Below are 22854 nucleotides of genomic sequence, written 5' to 3'. Positions count from 1 at the left end.
GGAAAAAACCTCGTCTTATAATCGAGCAAATACGGTATTATCCAAATGGCTATAATGTGGGTCATCATGGAAACCTTGACTTTTCATTATTTAAAGATACACTTAATTCACTTGCATTCAACCAGGGATATCAGCCATAACATAGTGGGAGCACAACCATCAGTGTTATGTATGTCCACAGCAGTGTAGAATAGGAAGGAATCAGCTCCAGATTGTGTGACCATCAGAATCTGCCCCTTCAACCTGAGATTGAGGCAAAAACCCTGAGGTTCAGGGGCAAACTCTGAGAGTTCCCAGGTATGCTAATTCTTCAAACAGGGATATGTGCGAGAAGACAGGCTCAGACTCCGCTCAAGGTAAGTGTATGTTAGTTACAATGTCGGTGAGGAGCTAAGGGGCCACTTGACTTTACATGCCCCCCAGGCCAGAAAGTGCTAGCCATCCCTGCATGTAAGTGGTTTGGCTCCAATGTAGTCCATGTCCTGTCATGGCCGCAGTGCCCACCTGTTTCACCACTGGGTAGGAAACTCTCAATGAGCAAATATTGCTGCCTCTGCCGCCTAACCTAAGGTAGAATAGTCTATCATTACATTCTGTAAGTAATCGTACTGTTTGGCTAGTTATCTTATGCAATAAGTGGCAGTTAACCTGTTGAAAAGTGTCCTGCCCATGGATAATATCACCCTGATTAAATCTGGGCTGTATAGATCGAAAGGTAGATCATACATTTTGCTTCAGTTCATGTTGAATGAAAGAAGAAAAACAGCTGGATCTGCTTTCCTATTCCCATGGAAAAAATGTACAGTATGTATGAGACACACCTTCGTACGAGGGCTTGTTGGGTCAGAGTACAGTCTCCTTTGCAATATAACATCAAAATCAGCGAAATCAATACCAAAATCTGGGTCTGTTACAGACTTAACAGAGCGCCACCATATTGTACAGATTTAAATGACTAAGGAATTATTCCTGGGAAGAGTTTGAGTAGTTGAAACAGGACCTTTAATAACAGAGGTTCACGTAAGTAATTATTCACTTTTAAATTCTGGAGGGGAAAGTAAAAATATCTTATGTCAGTTTTGAGCACTTGTGAGACAGAGGTTGACTTCAGTCTCACATAATAAAACCATATGAATCTTGGAATCTTCCATTACTGCAATATGTACTTATTAGACTAGTAGCGTTTTGTATTTTCGTTTGTAGGTTATGTGTTTCTCAGAGGTATAGTGCTGCCAGTGGTAGAATGTCTGGAATGTCTCCACAGCTGATTATAGAGAACAGCCTATTTGCTTTTGTTGTTATGTGCGCTTGGCGTTTTTTAACCTAAGGGGAAGTTTAAATAGAGCCCAAAGTGCCTCAAATGAGGAATCCTAGATGCCAACTCTGTGGATCTGCCTGCTGCTCCCTGCTTCAGTTCAAATAACGAAAATCTGGGGGGTGGGCGCTGAGAAAGGTCATGCAGAGCAATGTGATGTGACCCCAAACTACTAGCATGGAGCTTGCACATGTAACAGGGAATTCTGGAATTCACATGGCAGCAACTCAATGCATTTCGACATGTAGACGTGGTCAAGACAACTTTCTTAAGTTCAAACTGAGCATTAGAATGGGTGTTGGTACCAGACGGGCTGGTTGATCTACTGGGATTTTCATGCACAACCATCTCTAGGGTTTACAGGGAATGGTCCGAAAAAGAGAAAATATCCAGTGGTGTGGGCGAAAATGCCTTGTTGATGTCTGAGGTCAGAGGAGAATGGGCAGACTGACTAGAGATTACAACCAAGGTATGCAGAATACCATCTCTGGACGCACAAGAGGTTGAACCTTGAAATAGATGGGGCTACAGCAGCAGAAGACCACACTGGGTGCCACTCCTGTCAGCTAAGAACTGGAAACTGAGGTTACAATTTGCACAAGCTCACCAAAATTGGACAATTGAAGACTGGAATAACAGTCTCGATTCCATCTGCGACATTCAGATGGCAGGGTCAGACTTTGGCGTAAACAACATGAAAGCCTGGATCTATCCTGCCTTATATCAAAGGTTCCGGCTGGTGGTGGTGGTGAAACGGTGTGGGGGACATGTTCTTGGCACACTTTGGGGCGCCCTTAGTACCAACTGAGCATCATTTAAACGCAACAGCCTACCTGAGTATTGTTGCTGACCATGTCCATCCCTTTATGACCACAGTGTACCCATCTTCTGATGGCTACTTCCAGCAGGATAATGCACCATGTCACGAAGCTCACATCATCTCAAACTGGTTTCTTGAACATAACAATGAGTTCACTGTACTGCAATAGCCCCCAGAGCCACCAGCTCTCAATCCAATAGAGCACCTTTGGGATGTAGTAGATTTGGGTCATGGATGTGCAGCCGACAAATCTGCAGCAACTGCGTGATGCCATCTTGTAGAAAGTATGCCACGAAGATTGAAGGCTGTTCTGCAGGCAAAATGGGGTCCAACCTGGTACTAGCAAGGTGTACCTAATAAAGTGGCCAGTGAGTGTGTATATATATATATATATATATATATTCTAATAACAAATACAAAGGATGCGGGTTAAATCCATTGTCATTATCTAAATAGTATTATATAATAATATTATAAACATGTTATTTACGTGTAAGATTTACTTTCTTACAAGCATCCGGACATTGAATTTACCTTCTCTTTTTAATTAGTTCACCGTGAACCATTTCAGTAGCCATGTATCTAGATACATTTTTTTTGCTATTGTTTCAGTTTTCCTTCCTTTCTGGAACGCCCTGAGAAATGTAGGAATGTGCTGTTATCATCACGTATTGTTGTTAGAGTGTAAGCTCACATGAGCACAAATACCTACTATGCTGGTGATTCCTAAGGAAAAAAAAAGGGGGTATAAAATCGACATATTTTTGACCGTACGGAACACTCTCTGATAAGTCACTGATTTAACGTAAAGCTACCAGCAATAGTTTGTGAAATATATGGAGATTCAGGGCTAACCTATAAACACAGTCCATGATACGACTCCAGTTTCTCCTGCAGTCAGGTGTGGGCTGGTAAACAGAGTTTAAGAGTAGTTGCCTCTTGGCCTAGGGTGACCCAATGTCCCACTTTCTGTTTTCCAGTGTAAGTGTCTCCTGACAACCTAAAGTTAAACCATATTTCATAAATAGGCTGGTCTTTTTCATTTACAGTCCATAAAATATACCATGTCCTATTATATATCCCAGCACTCCGCTAGCAAGGCAGGGATTGTGATATAGGTCTGAGCTCCGTCCTTAATTGCTTCTACAGCACAATGGAATGGTCTGGGAATATGTTCTGATCTCCTTAACCAACCCATAATCACCACTGACCTTTAAAGTGTCCGTTGGGTGGTGAGGTGAGCTGTGCCCAACAGTACTCACTTGACTTGGGATCCCAACTCCCAGGATCTCACGACTGGTCATACAAGAGCCTTTGGGTGCCTTGAGTATTTATTTTTCTTTCTTCTTGAGTCAATGTCTGACTGCGTCAGGACTCTGGCCAGATGTATAGCTTACACTCCCTATACATACAATGCCGTGTTACTGTAGCTATAGGGTGACTTATAGACCCCTTGGTTGGATTAAAGTCCTTGAGGACCTAGTCGCATACTCCAACCCAAAAGCTTGTTGCATGTAAAAATCGTCCTTTTTTGCTTTTATTCATACACTTATTCTTATTCACTTCAGCCGCTGTCAATATATCTTCCTCATATTACATCTAAGCCTCTGACCCTCCAGTTTTACAGGGTTTTAAAGTTTGAAATGTGACCCCCAAGGTGCTTAGCATTGCCCACAAATACACATCTATTAATTATCTATCTATTAATAACTTACAAATAAACAATATTTCTCCTGAAAATACACATCGCAGCGCAGCACCTGATTGCATGTAAAGACTGCTGTATTATAAGAGACTATTACGGGAGCTGATGAGATGTAAATGAATAGAAGTAAAGGTTATTCATTGATGCGGGTTACATAATTCAAGTAGGAGGAACACGGAGGGGGTAGTTCCAGTTCGCGAGTGGGAGTGACGAAGTGCAGGAAGTGATCCTCTAAAGATCGAATGGTTCAGAATGTGAACTTTTTTCCAGATAAGTCGGTGCCGAGTATCGAGAAGGCTGGGGACTCGAGACATGAGTGGATTTACCGGCGTCCGCTAACAAAGCAGACAGGTAAGGGTTAACATTGATCCTTCTTTTAATGGAAGGGGGGGGTCGTTGGACCTGTAGAGGGTCGGTTTATCGGTTAACCATCTGCTATGTTATATGCGGTCATCAGCCAGAATTTAGGGGCTTTTTGGAAATAACAGAGTTTTTATTTAGCACATTTGGGTAAAGTGCTGGGTTGTTTTTTTGGGGGGGGGCGCGGGGGGTTTTGGGGCACTTTGTTGGGGGGTGTCTCTGTGGCTGGATTCACATTAGGAGGTGTTGGTTTGTATAACAATAGGTGGTCGGTGGTGTATAAATGTCGCTTTATAGCGATGCTTCTGTCCTAGACCTCGAAATAAGCCTGATGTGTTGAGGGGCAAATGTTTAAAAGCTGGAGGGGGCACAGATCTGATGGGAAAGAAGAGAATCCTGAAAATCCACAGCGTTTGCCAGAATCTATATTGTTTATTATTATTATTATTTTTAATTCCTGGAAACTTTGAAGCCCTGACCTAATGAAAAGGCAAAAAAAAACTTGGCAGGAAGGGGAGGAGAAATTAAGGGAAAAAAGAGGTCGGCATGGTTAAAAAAAAAAAAAAAAAGTGACACTTCATTATTGTAGGGAGGGGGCTGAACACATCCTGGCTTCCTCTCCCTTCTCTCCATTCATAAGGTGGCACATGTGCAGCACAAAGAGCTTCTCCCAGCTGCTACCACGTGGAGCACTTTCACTTTATTTAAAGGGACACTCTCTCTCCAAAGTGCTTCTACAGGGAGGACTTTCCTGGTGGCAACACTCACTCCTACACAGACTACTTCCGGTGCCAGATTGTGTTCAGTAACAACACATCTTTAGCAGAAATGAGAACATTGATTTCTGCAAAGTTACGCAGGAAGCGAGGGAGTTGAGAAGTGAAAACTGTTGCTGGTAAATATGATGGCTGCCCTTTAAGTAGCACAGATCTTCTGCTTCATATACTTCAGTTATGGCTAACTGGCATGCTAAGTGTTCATTTTACCATTTTAGAGATGCATCCCAATTAAAGGAAAACATAACTTGAGATTGAGTGCTCACGGGATTTATAATGTGCTACACATGTGTTTTGTAAGCTTCTCTGGCCCTGAAACTCGCTGCAAATATGATGTCATAGAGCCCATTAGACATTGAAAATAGCAGCTTTAATTATGCGATATCCAGATATATCGAGGCATGTGTTACTCCGTTCTGCGTTACATTCGCTTCTCATACAAAGCCAGTCTAAGTCATGCTAATGGAAAACCCATGGGTTAATAAAGCTGCATTCTGCTACTAATGTCCCATTTGTTTTGTGCAGCTGGACCAGGAGGTCTTTCCCAGGCGTCGTATTTATATGTATACCACATAATATGGTATTCGTGTCCGTTGAGTAAATCCAAATTGATACTTGCTTGGTGCAAATCAGAAGATGTTTCATCATACAAACACGATTCTTTTGTTAAATCCAGTTTTGTTGGAACATGTGTCTGATTGTGTATATTCAGATGTCTTTTGTACTGAGTCAGCAGGATGTTCCCCCTCCCGCAGGGGATTCACTAACTGATCTCGAATATTTACCTGAGTGTGGGCAAACCGTGGTTACAACCTTTTTATATTCATGATTAGGGAAAAGTCCTTTGAAGTAGTTTTTGTGTGTTTCCCTTTAATTCCACAAATTTCTACATGAGGAATGCCTAAAATTTTCTTGAGGATATGTCTGTTTTTTCCAGAAAATATTTGCGCTATATATATATATATATATATATATATATATATATATATATATATATATATAATGTGTGTGTGTGTTCTCCAACACTTCCACTGTAACCAAATCTTCCAATTGTGAGAGATGTTATAACATGTTAACAAACGAAGAATATATTACAATATATTCCTGGTGCTCCAACCAACTTTTTGTGTCCAAGTTTGTGAAGAGTTCCTGTTAAATCAGCGACTTCTATATTGGGATCCTATTGACATTCTTGTAATCCTTACGGATAGAAATTATTTTTCCTTTACCCCGCAGGGTGAAGAGGAGCAGCAGAAGTACCCTGCAAAATGGCTAAAGAGATGCGGGGCCAGTATGAGCCGGTGGCGGAGATTGGTGTTGGGGCCTATGGCACGGTGTACAAGGCGAGAGATCTCCAGAGTGGGAAATTTGTGGCCCTCAAGAACGTACGAGTGCAGACCAATGAGAACGGGCTCCCGCTTTCCACTGTCCGAGAGGTGGCTTTACTGAAACGTCTCGAGCACTTTGACCATCCCAACATTGTAAAGTAAGTATATTGGTTTTTAGGGTTATGTGAAGATTTTTTTTTTTTTACACAGTGAATCATTTTATTTGCGCTGCAGGGCGTGGGGCTTTGCTCAGGATTCTCCCCGTCGTGCTATATTGGTGTATTTTGTCAATCTGCAAGTCACACTTCTTGAATGTCGCATAACTTGTCATCCTGTGTGTGTCAGGTGTGACATTTACCTCTATACCTAAAGCTTATTTCACAAAATTAACAGGGATCAGGTTACATGCACGTGGTTTTTTTTTTTTGCTTGTCGGTGTTCCTTGTAAAAGTAATTAATAAACATAATGTAGATTTCAGTGTCGTAACTATATTTTTTATGAGTTCAGCATTGATGTTTTTGTTTTTTTTGTCAATGGTTTAGAGAAAGGAGCGTTATTTCACACAGTTCATAAGTGGTAGGTGAGGGTATTCCTCCTGGTTTCTACCCCAGGGGCATCTCTACAGAGACAGAAGAGTGAAAATAATGTAAATTCCCATCCCTGCCTTTTAGGTTGGAAATGGTCCTTGGAGCAGGCAGCAGGGTATGGGAGCTTAAATTAAAAAAGGGCTCATGTGCTTTTGTGGGCTAAAATACCCATCATCCTTAACCAGAGTCTTTGTGTTGCTTACAAGCTCGTATTTTGATTGGTCAATAGATTTATTTTTCCCTTGCCATTCCAGGTGGCACATGAGAAGTAGGCTCCGCCTACCAGGTAGGGCAGGAAACACTATAAAAAAAGGATACCTCCCCCTTCCTCCCCAGTGTTGTTTCCTGCCCTACTCAGGTAGCGGTTAGGCTGAAGCTTACCTCTTTTTTTGTTTTCTTGGAGCCCCGGGGGGGCATCCTCTCTCCCGACACCCGGTAGTGGTCCCGGTGGATCCAGGGTGATGCGGCAGCCTCGGAGGCTGTAAACTCCGCGGTAATCGCGGTAACACGAGGCTCAGTCCTCGTTATACGTTGCCCACAGCCCAGGGGGCTCACTGGGACGTACATCCCCGGGCTCCGGTTCTCTCCGTCCCGGGGAGGGGGAATCCTCAGCGTGCGGCGGCAGGAGAGCGCTCCGGCGCGAGCAGTTTTCTTTAAGCCGGCAGTGCCGACCTCTCGGCACCCGGTTTTATTATCTCCTCTCTGCAATTACTCCGGCTTCCGTCCGGGGTCACGAGAGGTCAATTGACGAGGAATTTCCGGATGTGACGGTTTCCGGGCCTTGGCGCCTAAATGCCTCTATAAAAACGCCAGAATGGGTAAGATCTTTCCATGCTCTTCGACCTGTACTGTATTATTGGATTTTTTACTCCTCCTTTTTTTGCCTGCCTGTGCCTGAGGACTGTATATTGCCTTTTCAAGTAGGTGTTTTCTCTCCTAGTTTAGAGAGAGATTTCTATGGCCTATTCCATTGCTTTCTGATGTTATAATTTTTGTGTTTTCTCCTCAGTTATGTCAGACAAAAATCCAGACATTCCTTCTGAGGCCTCCCCACATAGGAAGTCTGTGGGGAAAACGAAACATAAAGCCTGCTCATCTTGTAAAAAGACCTTACACGATCCTACGGCCAAAATGTGCAGCTCCTGCTCTCGGCCTAAAGATGTTTCCAATTCAGAATTTACCTCCTGGTTGAAGGGGGAGCTGCAGTCCACCTTTGACTGTTTTCGTGCCATGGCAAGCTCCGCTCAGGGGCCGGTGTCTCAGCATCATCTTTTCCAGCAGGGTCCTCCAAATGTTCTACCAGATACCCTGGAAGATTATTCGGCACCCTTTTCTGAATACGACTACAAGTCTAATGACCCCCAGTCTTCGGATGAGGAGGGGGAAGTTAAAGAAGAAACCTTTTTCTTCCCAGTCGAAGAAACAGGGAAGCTAATCTCTGCAGTCAGATCTACTCTAAATCTACAGGATGATATACCAGTTTCAAAACCGGATCCTTTTCAGGGTCACTCTAGGAAGCCGCAGACCTTTCCAGTTCACGACTCGCTTTCGGCCATAATCACGGAGCAGTGGAAATATCCGGACCGGAGATTCTTCACGTCTTCCAGAACCAAAAAGCTGTTTCCCTTTGATGGCAAGAATTCTGAGGCCTGGGAAGTCCCGAAAGTAGACACCGCAGTAGCCAAGGCTACGAAGAAAACAGCCATTCCGATGGAGGACGCGTCCCACTTCAAAGACCCCATGGACCGGCGGGCTGAGAATGCCGCCAAGAGGGCTTTTGAGGCAGCAGCGGCGAACTTTCGTCCAGCCATTGCAATAGCGTCAACTTCTAGAGCCATTAAGATCTGGCTCCAACAAGCGGTGGAAGATCTTGCAGCTATCCCAGGGTCTGAGCAGGTCGCAAGAAACTTGTCCGACACCTGCCTAGCTATTGACTTCATCTCCGATGCTTCCATTGAATCTGTCCGTACATCTGCTAAAGCCACGGCACTTTCTGCGGTTTCTAGACGAGCGCTCTGGCTCAAGTCGTGGTCTGCAGATAACGCCTCCAAACACAAGCTGTGCAGCATTCCGTTCCAGGGGAACCACCTCTTCGGCAGCGACCTTGACACGATTCTGGAATCCACCACGGGTGATAAGCACTGGTTACCTCAGAGGAAGGGACCACCGCGTTTCAGGTCCAATTATTTCAGAGCTCCAAGAGACAGGGAGTCCTACAGGCCCTCAACATCCTATCAAGAGTACCAGTCCTTTCGGGGTAAACCCTACGCGAGAGGCAGATTCCAGAGAGGAAGAGGCAGAGGCAGGGACGGCAAATCAGGGAAGTTTTGACGCCAGCAGGTTTCAGGTAGGGGGCAGGCTATCCGGTTTCCTGCATGCCTGGGAAGAGATCACCTCAGACCCCTGGGTTCTTCGCATCATCAATCAAGGCTATGCTCCGGAGTTTACTCACCTACCTGCCCAGCGATTCCTGCTGTCCATGCCTCCCACAGATCCTTGGAAAAGAGCGGGATTCTTCTCCACACTCAACAACCTTATTCACGAAAGGGCTCTGGTCCCGGTGCCTCTTCAAGAAATAGGAGAGGGAACTTATTCCCACGTCTTTGTCGTACCAAAACCATCCGGGAAATTCAGACTAATAATCAATCTACAGTTGGTAAATGCCTGCATCAGATACAACAGGTTCCGGATGGAATCCCTGAAGTCCGCCACGGAGGTTGTTTCATCGGGGGACTTCATGGTCACTATAGACCTGCGAGACGCCTATCTACATGTCCTCATCAGAGAAGACCACCAAAGATTCCTCCGTCTGGCCGTTCCACTACCTCAAGGGATTCGGCATCTTCAGTTTCGGGCGCTTCCCTTTGGGATTGCTTCAGCACCACGAATCTTCACAAAACTCATGTCAGTCGTCGTGGCCTTCCTGAGGCAAAGAGGCATAAAGGTGGTCCCATACCTGGACGATTGGCTCCTGATAGCAGCTTCGGCATCATTGCTCCAATCTCATCTAGAATTTTCCCTCAGGACGCTCCACAAACTGGGATGGTTAGTGAACCCCCTAAAGTCAAAGTTTCTGCCAAACAGACGTCGGTCTTTTCTGGGAATGATCCTCGATTCAGAAGTACAGAAGACGTTTCTCCCGCAGGACAAGATCCTAAGGTTACGGGAATTCTCACATACAGTCCTGCAGTACAAGTCAGTGTCCCTCAGATCCGTCATGTCCTTGCTCGGTCTCATGACTTCCTCCATCCCGGCGGTTCCCTGGGCACTGGCTCACGCAAGACCCCTTCAACAATTTTTACTGGATCACTGGGATCGCTCCCAGACATCCCTACACAAGAAGGTCCGGCTTTCTCCCCTCGTTCGGGAGTCACTCCGTTGGTGGCTGTCAACCAAGAATCTTTCGCAGGGTCTCCCTTGGCAGACGAGAGATTGGGTGGTAATCTCCACCGACGCCAGTTTGACAGGCTGGGGTGCCGTCATGGGAAGCCATTTTGCCCAGGGATCCTGGTCTCCCCAAGAATCAAGCCTACACATCAATTTTCTAGAACTACTGGCGGTCTGGAGGGCTCTCAGGTTCTGGTCTTCAATCCTGCGGCACAAGTCCATCAGGATCCTTTCAGACAACATCACCGTGGTGGCCTACCTTTCCAAACAAGGTGGCACCAGAAGCAGACGCCTGCAGACCCTGACTGCTCAGATCTGCAGATGGGCGGAGTTCAATCTCTGCACTCTCTCTGCGGTTCATATCAAGGGGTCTCTGAATCAGGAGGCGGATTACCTCAGCAGGAAATCAGTACCTCCAGGAGAATGGTCCTTAAACAAAAAAGTCTTCGCCCTCATTACAAGGAAATGGGGCACTCCTCAGATAGACCTGATGGCCACGCACCTGAACGCTCAGGTAAAGGAGTTTTTTTCTCTTTCACCAGTCGGTCATCCCCGAGCACTGGAAGCACTCTCGCAGACCTGGGATTTCGACCTCGCATACGTTTTTCCTCCGCTTCCCCTTATCTCCAGAGTACTCCGGAAAATTCGGGGAAACCCTCAAAAAGTCATCCTGGTTGTTCCTTTCTGGCCTCGCAGGATCTGGTTCTCGGACCTTACCACCTTGTCCATAGACGAACCTTTGCTTCTTCCTCAGGTGAAGGATCTTCTCATTCAAGGTCCTGTTCTCCACCCAGATCCATTCCGACTCAACCTCTCTGCATGGCTTCTGAAAGGGAGATCTTGTCCTCCAAAGGATTAGCTGCATCTGTGGTGAACACCATTCTCTCCAGCCGCAAAATTTCTACGGCCACCAAGTACCAAAAGGTTTGGGAGACATTCATCGCCTGGTGCAATGTGCATGAAGTATCCACTCCATCTATCCGCGAGGTGCTGCACTTTTTTCAAGATGGCTTTGATAAAGGATTTCAACCTGCTACTATCAAGGTCCAGATCTCAGCACTGAGTAACTTCTTGGATTTCAATCTGGCCTCTCATCCGTGGATCTCCAGATTTTCTAAGGGAATGTGTAGACTTCGCCCTAGGATCCGGCCGTCGGTCCCTCCTTGGGACCTTAATCTCGTATTGCATCAACTCACCTTGTCTCCATTTGAGCCTCTAGTAGATACCTCTCTTAAGCTGCTCACCTACAAGGTTGTCCTCCTCGTAGCCCTCACTTCCGCTAGGAGGGTGAGCGAAATCCAGGCTCTCTCCAGAGTTGAACCTTTTCTCAGGATTCTGCCGGACTGCATTATCCTTCGTTTGCCTCCAGAGTTTCTCCCTAAAGTGGTCTCCCCTTTTCATGCGGATCAGGAGATCGTCCTACCTACACTCTGTCCGGATCCCAAGAATCCCAAAGAACTGGAACTCCATTCGCTAGACCTGCGGAGATGTATCCTGTCATATCTCTCACGTACGTCGGCCTGGAAGAAATCCGATTCTCTCTTTCTGTCCTTTGCGGGGCCCCGCAAGGGCAGATCAGTATCCAGGGCTTCCGTGAGCCGCTGGCTTAAGGACGCTATCGCTTTATGTTACGTCTCCGCGGGAAGAGTACCTCCCTCCGGCCTGAAGGCTCACTCGACCAGATCCGTCTCAACTTCCTGGGCCGAACTCTCCGGGGTGTCTCCGTCTCTCATTTGCAAGGCAGCGACCTGGAGGTCGATCCATACGTTCGTAAGGCACTACAGGCTGAACCTTCATCTCTCAGACGAGTCTCAATTTGGTCGTCGTGTCCTTCAGACTGGAATCCTTCCCTCCCTATCTTGCTAATTCTTCTCATGTGCCACCTGGAATGGCAAGGGAAAGAGAGAATTCTTACCTGGGAATTCCTTTTCCTTGTCCATTTCCAGGTGGCACACTTTTTCCCCGCCCATTAAAATCTATTTGGTTTTTGCTATTATTTGTCTGAGTCTTTCTTTTTAACCACACTGGGGAGGAAGGGGGAGGTATCCTTTTTTTATAGTGTTTCCTGCCCTACCTGGTAGGCGGAGCCTACTTCTCATGTGCCACCTGGAAATGGACAAGGAAAAGGAATTCCCAGGTAAGAATTCTCTCTTTTGTTTTGTTTTTTAACAATTTTCTTTAATAGGTGAGACTCCATGATAATGATACATATTTTTTTATTCATAGATGATTGATGATGCATCCCAAAGTTCACCTTGTAACAATGCTTTGAAGGAGATTTCATCTTGTGGTCTGGCTGGGCATTAGCTTGGTACTTATTAACAAATAATTGCTGATGGGAAATATATGCACTCATAGTCACTAGTTATGTTGATTAATATCACATGATTCATAAAATAATCCATTATAGAAATATCTGAAACATGTAGCGTTGTACACGAGTGGGGGGAAAATACTGGAACTCTCCTCCGATCACGTTGCATTATGAAGTGCTAATATGGTAAAACGTGAAGGCTTGATTTATTTATGCTGGACCAGACTGCATGTTGTTGGAGGAGCTTCTTGGTGTTGATTTGCTAAAGTGTGATTCTTTGGAAGACTCTACATGTCACGTGGGGTTGGTTTCTCATGGAAGAAGAACTAAACTTACCAACCAAGGTCGTCTTCTGGTAGAAGCTTTTGCATCACATTACATTTAAAGAGCACCGGCAGCTTCTGTAGCATGTGTATATTTAAACATTAAAATTGAATATTGACTCTCACGTACATTAATGTATACTGGTACGATGGAGAAAAAGGCCCAGATCTGTGAACGTATTGGTGTTGGCTATTCATAACGCATAGTGAATCAAATGAGCTGACGTTCTATCTTACAATGACTCTTGCAAATTTGGGATTTATCTGGTAAAACCGCGGCGTATATGTGCAGTCTGAACCTTGAATATGTGTACTCTTTCCTGATATATTCCAAGAGCTTTCTTGTTGAACGCGCCTATGCCGAGGTCTTTACTCAAAACCAGCTGGATTGCATATGGTGTTTTAAACAATTTAAATGTTTTTATACAGCACTCCGATGGAAAGTCGTATTTTCACTTTAGAATTTCTGTTGGTTGTGGAATGTGAGGACCACAGAGAAAAGAAGGGAAGTTATGACTTGGTGACCAAAAAATGTGTCTGTTTCTGTATCACCCGACGCACGCAGATTGTGGTTCAGTTGCTGGAATTCAGTTTTTGGAATCTGAGTGAATAACTAAACCTAAATCTATAAAAAGCTATGTAATAGCAGACAGAGTAACAGTAGGGTTCTGCTACAACGCAAGTGCGTTATTACACTCAGACCAACATTTCCAGTGGCATTGATCATGTATGTCTTTGAATATGTAAACACATTGCGGATAGAGAGAGATAGGACTTGAAATTGGTGGCTCGTGAGCTTGTTGCTGAGACAAGTATGCCTTTCAATGTAGTTATTTGGTGAGAAAATGCATTTACTACATGCAAATCGGTGTATAAATTCTTTAGTTATTGGTGTTCGGAGATGAAAGTTGTAGGTAAGTTAACTCATCCCCAGCTGCCTCTATCTCAGCAAAAATAATTTGTATGTAATCATCCTACACATGCTCGGTAGCCTTGCCATTGAAGTGTTTAAAAGGATACTTGATCCATCTTATGTGTCTTAATGCATATGGTAGCTGAGGGGTCTCTTTACATTTTTGTGAGGTCTCTTTGGCAAATGCTAAGAATCTTCATCTCTGGATATTGACTAAAATGGTAGAAGGTTCCAATTGCCCTTTCTTATAGGAAGGACATGGCTGATTCATCCAGTGGTTCAGAACCTGCTCATATTGGAGATTCACTGATCTGACCTCCATTTATCGGTGGGAACTGAACTCTTGAGTTGAGACGCTCCATTGCGAGGGGGGGTGACATCAACCTTGTTCAGACAAATTTAATGTGCTGCTCTGCGGGATGTACAAACCAACAGGAAATTTGATACGGTCGTGCATCCCAAATGTATATAAAATGTGATGGTAGAGCATTACCTTAAAAGAGAGAATGAAAGGGGAAACATGACTTAGGGCTAGGGGGCTAGCTCCGACATTTCTTTGTCTGGCTCTTAGATCCAAACCGAATTTGTCCATCTCTGTTCTACAGTTGTCTCCTGGTTCATTTTAAAGGTGAACTGTCAATTTATTTTACTTCTGTCATGTCAAAGTTCTGTTTTCTTCTTTTTAACATATTTGTAAACGGTTATAGTTTTGCATAATGTGGTCAAACAGCTGTATGTTAGCCATATCTTAGCCCAGTCTACTAGACAAACCCCCTGACTCCTTTAAGACTGAGTCTTCATATTGTTTACCACAGGCAGTACTTTATCACCCAACTGGATGCGCTGACTAAGTCAGAGTCTACGGAGGATGGGACTATATAGCATTGCCATAAGGAATCTGCTCAGTGTGGTGTTTGAGTCGCCCAAAATATCACGTGGGACTTCCGCTTTAAGATCTCCAAACCTATACCACAGAATGTATTGTTTGGCCCCCATCATTCATGTGGCATCAAGGAGTTAAAAATAAGGCAATGGTGTTTATATATAGTCTGTTTTAGTTGCAAAATTAAAAAAAATTGAGGTTTTTAACTTTAAGCAGGCAGTTAATGATGGCTGACTCAGCATTCCGTTTGAGATGAAGAAATTGCTTGTCTGAATGACATTTACTGACCCTTGCAAAAAAAACATGTTCATTTCACTGAGCTGTGATACTGTTATGGTGTATGTGTTCGTATATTGCATAAATCCCTTTCCGTTGTTGTACCCTGGGCTCGCCCTACCATATAGGTGATTTAAAGTGTTGTTTAGGTCCCACCTTAAGGCTGTCCAATGTCTCTTTATGTAAATGCACGCTGAAGGGTGTTTGCCTAGAGATCTAGAACTCCTGGCGATGGTCCTGGTTTTACTATGGCATGGTTTGGAGATGGATATGGTGGCTGCTGTGTTGGATGTTTTGTGATCAGCAGCTGATCTCACTACTGTGCAGGATCACCACCAACTTGGTGACATCAGTACTTGCGTGAAAGTCAGCGTACGCATTCATTCACTAAATTGCGCAGGTGCACACCTCAAATTCTTTTATGTTCTGTACATGGCAGATGGTAACCTGCTCTTTGTTTTTTTTTCATCTGCATGGCAAGTCTGCTTTTGCCTTGTTGCATAATGAAGCCATACTGTATCAAAGGAGAATTTATCTCAGGGAAACAGTTTTTCCCTCTTTGTTTCTCTCAAGGGAGGGAATGACATGCAAAAGAAGGTTCCAAGAAAGACTGTGTGTGTGTGCCTGTGGTAATTGTATGGTGTTGGCCTGTGTAAATGTATGTTAGTCTATGGCAAGTCTCAACAACCCCTGGGTGTCAGGAAAATAAAAACATGATTATTATATATAATACAAATCTAGAATGTTGGGTCTGTTTTTATTCCTCTTCCCACAGTACTCGTTTTATAACCTATGCCATTATATTCCTTTACCAGGTTGATGGATGTTTGTGCTTCTGCCCGCACAGACCGTGAAACGAAAGTGACTCTTGTTTTTGAACATGTGGATCAAGACTTAAAGACCTACTTGAAGAAAGTTCCTCCTCCTGGCCTGCCTCTGGAGAAGATTAAGGTACCGTCTGCTTTATAAAGTTTTGACACTGAGATCACTGGTGGCATGACATCAAAGTAGACCGGCTGGAGACAAAGCATGTTTAAAGTCATAATATGCCTCATATAACTTCTAAAAATCCTGTGGCCAAAATTGTTGCTTCTGTGCTCTGGTAACTTGTATCTCTAATTCTTTTTCATAATTGTTTGTTTTAAGGACCTAATGAAGCAATTCCTCTGTGGCCTGGAGTTCCTGCATTTAAACTGCATTGTTCACCGTGACCTGAAACCAGAAAACATATTGGTGACGAGTTCCGGGCAGGTGAAACTTGCAGATTTTGGCCTGGCGCGAATTTACAGCTGTCAGATGGCTCTCACTCCTGTGGTAAGAATCCGCTGTAACACAATGTTAATAAATACCAAAACAAGCCGTTCAGGGGCTGGGCAGTATTCTTATTCTGTCGTGCCCGGTTACTATGAATGATCGCATGTAACCCTTACACGCCATCCTTGTTATTTGGCACCCGCTGGAATTTCCGGCATTCCAGCTTTATCTGAAATCACTTTCTAGGACCAGCATTCCAGTTCTGATATGTTTATCATAGAGTCAGAGTGCGGCTCCGTGAATAAAGCGGGTTCCATCCTCCGCTGGCCTGCTTTCTTACGGCAGGACACAGCTATAAATGGGCACCAAAATAAAACACACTGTGAAGGAAGCAGAGCACTTTAATGCACAAGATAGCTGCGCGGTCCCTTTAACTTTACATAGTGATTTTGCAAAGGGATGGGGGTATTCTGAAGGATCCCTCCTTATCCATTTGCCCCTCCCTGCCCCCCAGGGATGACCAAATGCTTCTCCCAGTGCGTGGTATACTTACAGCTCGGTGAAGGCTGGGGGTTTGGGGTGCTGGTGCGCATGTGGCAAGTGCTTTCCTGCCACAGATTTGTGGCTTTTTAATGAGGGGCCTCCCTGGAGTTTGGACCCTTGCATCACGCCACGTTGTGATTTCCCCCGTCCCCTTCGTATGGTTAAATGCTTTTACTGTATATTGAATGTTACATCGCTAGCGTTAACCATTTTCATGCTGCTAAATTTGTAAAATTGGCAAGAATGTGTGTAACTCGCTGCACAAATCTGCTGCTGGGAATTTTCAGGTCTGTTTCACACCATTAAATGATTCATTTCTGCTTCTTTCTGACACCCACCACTTGTGCTTTTGGCCGGCTCATTGCTCATTTGCATACATTTGAGGCACATTAAATTCCCCATAAATAATTAGAGACGTTCCACTCATCTGGTTTCTGGTGAAGCTTTGTGTCCAATAGTTCCTGGTAGCTGACTATCACATCGTCATGTCACTCGTATACATCACATCGTATAGTATTACTCTGCGTGTTTTTACATCATTGTCTTGTGCAACGTGCACAAGCTTGGTGAGCACTTTCTGCCCCGTCCATACATTAGAAATTCAATATCCATAAAATCTTCATAACTTGCATGCTACCAGCTTTAGAACTTTGCTAATAGTTTTTGTGATCCCATGAAATGTGTTGGCTAGGCTAGATTTAAGGAAGTGCTTTGTTCAATGCAATCTATGATCACGGTCTTCGCGTGATTAATAGTAAATATCTGTGTCCCACCGAAGACAGTTGTGTCTCTTTTTATCGTGGATGTGTCCCATGTGCAGTCTTGACGTGTAGCTTATAGGGTTTTGTTCACTAACTGTGAAAATACAGGGCAGTGAAGAGGAACTATACATGTATAGCTGATGAATGAGAAGTTTAGTTATTTGCTCTGCTAAGTGCTAAAAAAAAAACTTGCGATGCCCCATAATTCAATAAATCTAAACCTCCTTTTGGGGTTGGAATTCGGATAGTTAAAGGGCACGCTGACCCTCCTTTCTTCTGGTTACGTTTAGGCTGAGGCTTTCTTTCCCTTCTCGTGCCTCTCTGTCTGTGACGCCGTCTCTCCCCGATCGTGCCCCAGTGTATAAATACCAGGCACAAGCGTGTTTTGCTTTCTAAATGCATCTGCAATAAAAAAAAAAAGGGAGCGAACACTAAAAGTAATGTTCGGGCCTGTTTTGCAGACCTTGTAGATTAAGGTCTCCCATTGTTTTAATGCATCAGTAAACATGTTTACCCTTTACTAGAAAGGCTAGCGAATAGAAATGAAGTGACCCTTTTCCGGAGTGCTGGTCTGGCAGGCTTTTCACCTGCTTTTTCCAGAGAATGTCCGGCTGTGTATTCCCCGCTTTATTTGCTTCCCTCACAGCTGTCCTGCCTGCAGCTGGCTCAGAGCAGCAGGGGTCGGCGTAATCAAAGAAAAGCCAAAGTCTCGAGCACACGCCGGCTGGCCCAAACTCGTAATAATATGCCACGTTTTTATATGTTCCCAATGTAACGGAGGGTACATTCTAATTAATGGTGACCTACATCTGTGAAATCCAAGCATGCTTTTTTGTTTCCAATCGAATGCATATAAGTGCCTTGCGTGCGTAACATGTTAACTGGAGGACTTTTTTGTTTTTTGGGGGGTTTCCTCCCCATCCTCTACAACCACCAAGGACAGTGGATGTCTTAATCATTCGTTATCCAGAATAATTTGGTAAACTCGTAGTTCTCGGAAAGGTTAATCCACCGCCGGAATAAAAGTTCAGGGACGGAGCTCCTTATCGTCGCATAGCGTCCCAGAACAATCACTCTGCGTCTCTGTTTAGGGTAGATGCTGCTATGCCAGTAAAACAGCTATTTGTCACATGCTCTTGAGGCTTATCAAGGAAACCACATGTAGTCTTCCTTTGTGGTAGAATGTAGACTTTGTCCTTTCGTGTTTTTTTTTTTTTTTTTTTTTTTTTTTTTTTTTTTTTTTTTTTTGAATTGCACAGTTTGAGGTTAAAATGTTGTTGGCCCTCTCTGCTCACCACCTCTAAAGTTTTAGGTAGTTTGAGTCGTCTGCCTCTCCATTGTTGTTAATTTTTTAAGAAGCAATATCAGAATTTTATTGGAATTGTCTTTAAGCTGAAAAAAAAAAATTGCAATTCGCAGTCAGAACAAGATCTCAAAATCAATCCGCCAAATTCACCAATCGTTTCAATAAGAGTGAGATTGTCCTTCAGCTGGCCAGGTTCACGTTTTTGTTTTTCTACTTATTCTTGAATCTCCGAGGCACACAGATTGGCCCATTTATGTAACATTAACCTTTGGTAAGGAGCTATATTTGTTATAATTAATGTTGACGTACCTAACCTCTTTAGAGTCCTCTCAGCGTAATTGGATTGATGCTCCTGGCTGATACTTACGCCTCCGAGTTATTGTATGGAGGAGGTCCCGGTGTCCATTGTAAAACCGCAAGGAATCTACTTTTGCCATCTCGTAAAGAAAGCTACTCAACCTTATAAGGGACCCTTATTTTTGTTGAACCTGGCTTAAGGATTCTTTATTTATCTTGTATAATTGTATCATATGGACCTACCCATCTGGTGGAGTTTGGGTAGTATAGTCTATGTCAGGGGTGTCCAAGTTTTTTCTGAAGTGGGCCACTTCATCAGAATCGTATACGTGCGCAGGCCGCACTCATTTTTTCACTGTGAGAAAATATGGCCTTTAATAAAATATGCAGATTAAAATAAAGTAAATGACACAAAACCTTTACTTTTCCTCTCACTGATTTCTGGGCCTAGAAAGTGTTGTGACTACAAATTCAGGATTCAGGATAATTAAAAATTAAATAGTTCTATTTATTCTAGGGATGCACCGAAATGAAAATTATGGACCAAAACATTCACGGTTCACTTAGCCAAAACCGAAAATGACCCCCCATCTTTAAAAATAATAATAAAAACTCACATTTTTAATAAAAGTAGGTAACACACCACAATTGGACAAAAAAAATTAGCAATATGACTTGGCATGATAGGAGTGTGATTGCTAACAACAATCACACTCCTATCATACCCAGGCAACCAGTAAATGCTGGTACCTAGGCATGATGGGACTGTGCTTGCTGTTAGCAATCACACTCCTATCATGCAAAATCAGCCAGTACATGCTGGTACAGGGTGGCTGTAAGTGATGTGCAGACCCCATACTGTTGGCAGCATCAATACACAAGGGGGGCAGCTAGCTAGGTTTCAGCATGTACGGGCTGACTTGGCATGATAGGAGTGTGATTGCTAACAGCATTCCACTTCCTCTGTGCAGTACAAAAGACCCTCCCACTGGTTGCCCTGGCTGCCGATCTTACGCGGGCCGCACATCTAGGTCTCACGGGCCGCATGTTGGACGCCCCTGGTATATGTAGTAAGTTTATGGTATTTTAATTGGTATTTAAATTTTCTGTGCAGGTGGTGACTTTGTGGTACAGGGCCCCCGAGGTACTGCTACAATCCACATATGCTACTCCGGTTGACATTTGGAGTGTGGGCTGTATATTTGCTGAGATGTTCAGAAGAAAGTAAGTATACATAAGCACGTTGGATCATCTTGTATGTTAAAGAAGTTTCTTCTTGTAAACTAGCACATCGTTTTTGAATATTTGTTAAATTTTCCATATCAGCTGAGCATTAAGAACGCACTCAGACAGATATAAGAGACTGTAGTGTCTGAGACCCGTATACACACACTAGGCTGTCAGGCACATACTTGGCGTTTGGTGACTTAACAGTAAATATCCAGTAAGATCTCAGCCCAAGTACACAAGATTTGAAGCTGGAAAAAATTAACAAAATGTGGATTTTTTTTCTTACTTATTTGGTTTATTGTTTCAGGCCCCTTTTTTGCGGAAATTCAGAAGCAGACCAATTGTGCAAAATTTTTGAGTAAGTATTCTCTTAATTTGACATTTTTAGAGAACTTGTGTTTCTTTGTTTCTTTTTTTTTGTTTGTTTTCTTTCTTATTCTTGGTTTAGTCTAACTGCACAGTGGGAGTTTCCCCAGTACTTATCTTAAGTGTGACCTCTACTCCCACCCTCTGAGCTTAGTAGCTATTTTCAAATAGGGCATATTTACTAGAGCGTTGGTGTAATGATGGTATTAACCACAAGAAGACTTTAATGTAAAGTCACAATTTCCCTTTAAAGTAATATAGAATATACAAAATAAATTCAATGCAGGGTTATGGCATCAATTATTTAATTATGCAGAGTCCTTGTTCCTGGAGAAGCCCTTCCATCACACATAATGAATTATTTGTTTTATATAGCGCCATCAAATTCCGTAGCGCTGTACAATGGGTAGACAGCACATAACAAGTAGTATGTAACATAACAATTAGACTTAGAGACAACAGGTCAGGTAATTGAAACTTCAGCAGACACTTTCTTTAGTGGTTAAACCCAATACCATGAGTAGATATAACTGACTGTATGACTACCCCATCAAATGTTATCTCCCGAATAGTGTAAAAAGTATGTAGGGGAATTCCTTATTATCAAAGTCTGCAAATGTCTTTGAGCCTGACCAAATCCGAAACTGCTTATCAGAAGCATTTATAAAAGCTCAGTTTAGACATCTTAAATTTTCTGCTTTTTACATCGGAAACTAAATTTTAGAAACAAAGGGTCTCGCTGTGTCGGCCACAGGAAACCCAACTTGTGCATACATGTTTTGCAAGACTCGTATGTTCAAACATATGAATGGAAGCCTCTGTGTGAGATGCTATTCAACAACGCGAGCTGATGCTTGAGGTTTCTGATCACAAGGTCATTCCTCATTATGAAGCTCGGGAACAATGATAACAAAGCTTGGCCCAAAGAACTTGTCTATAAGCGGCCAAATTAAAAAGGGTTTGCAGACGCAGCGGCAGTACAAATGAGATACGGAGGGGTCTAGACGCTCTGACGCATGGAAAACATGATTTGAAAACAAGGAAGGTGGCTGGAGAGGGAGGCTTCAAAATCTAGATAATAAATGTTGCCTAATATTAGGCTAAAAAATACATTTATCATATTATACTAACATTTCTAAACGTGCAGACCTTCATTTTATGGAGTTGTTTCTGAGCCTTGGTCTGCTGTGTACTATACATGTTTTCTGCATTGTTTACCGTTTGTTTCATTTGCAGTTGGTGTGCAACTTTTTCTTTACCAAATGGGTCCCTTTTGAAATGTTAGAGTTTCAATTAAGCGCGTTAATGGAAAATGTCGTGGCGTGCTATTAAATGTCTTTTGTCTTCAGCATGATTGGGCTACCATCCGAGGAAGAGTGGCCAGTGGATGTCACATTGTCGCGCTCTGCCTTCTCACCAAGGAGTCAGCAGCCAGTGGAGGATTTTGTCCCAGAAATCGATGCCACGGGGGCGCAGTTGTTGCTGGTATGCATTACATGTTTTATGTTTAAAGGTGGCAGTGGTGTTGAGGTTTGCTAATCTCTTACTGCCCTTTCAATAACTGCCCCAATAATATGTTTGCAATTATTTCACAGTAGCATACAATATAAAGTGTGTATCTTTATAATTCTATAAATTACACCTTTTTGCACAGAAAACGCCATCTAGGGGTTTGGGGTGTCCCTTAAGATTTTTTTTCTTTTCTTAAACTTTCTTAACGCTGTACTTCGTTTGGGAAAGACCAGTATTTACGTTTTTCCTTTTTCCCTCCTCAGGAAATGCTGACCTTCAGCCCCGAAAGGCGAATCTCTGCATCCCAAGCTCTACATCATCCCTTTTTTACAGATAACATGGAGACTTTCCCCAACAAAGAACCCTTCGCTCATGTCACAGCTGATGAGGTGCAGTAGGGCTTCAACAAGCAGAAGCGGAGCAAAAGTGGACAGTAAACACGCTCTGCTCTCCATTTGCTTGAGAGACATTGTGTAGGAAGCAGATGAGGAAGAAGAGACCAGAGGATATTCTTATCCCCATCTTAATTGAATCAGACCAGAGGATATTTTATACCCACCTTAACTGAATCAGCCCTGGACTTCAGATCTACTTATA

General features: G+C 43.5%; 1 protein-coding gene across 1 annotated transcript; it reads left to right on the top strand.

Annotated features, from left to right (window-relative positions):
- Positions 1 to 4054: 4054 nt before the first annotated feature.
- CDK4 (cyclin dependent kinase 4) lies at positions 4055 to 22756 on the top strand. The gene is made up of 8 exons (XM_053455784.1): positions 4055 to 4191; positions 6213 to 6462; positions 15804 to 15939; positions 16135 to 16302; positions 20264 to 20373; positions 20687 to 20737; positions 22095 to 22230; positions 22521 to 22756. Exons 2-8 carry the CDS (start codon positions 6245 to 6247, stop codon positions 22653 to 22655), a joined length of 954 nt encoding a protein of 317 aa, XP_053311759.1. The 5' UTR covers positions 4055 to 4191; positions 6213 to 6244; the 3' UTR covers positions 22656 to 22756.
- The last annotated feature ends 98 nt before the right edge of the window (positions 22757 to 22854 follow it).

Source organism: Spea bombifrons, chromosome 2, assembly GCF_027358695.1.
Source record: "Spea bombifrons isolate aSpeBom1 chromosome 2, aSpeBom1.2.pri, whole genome shotgun sequence".
NCBI lineage: Eukaryota > Metazoa > Chordata > Amphibia > Anura > Pelobatidae > Spea > Spea bombifrons.
The sequence above is the reverse complement of the archived record's forward strand: the minus strand, read 5'-3'. Positions and strand labels throughout refer to the sequence as shown.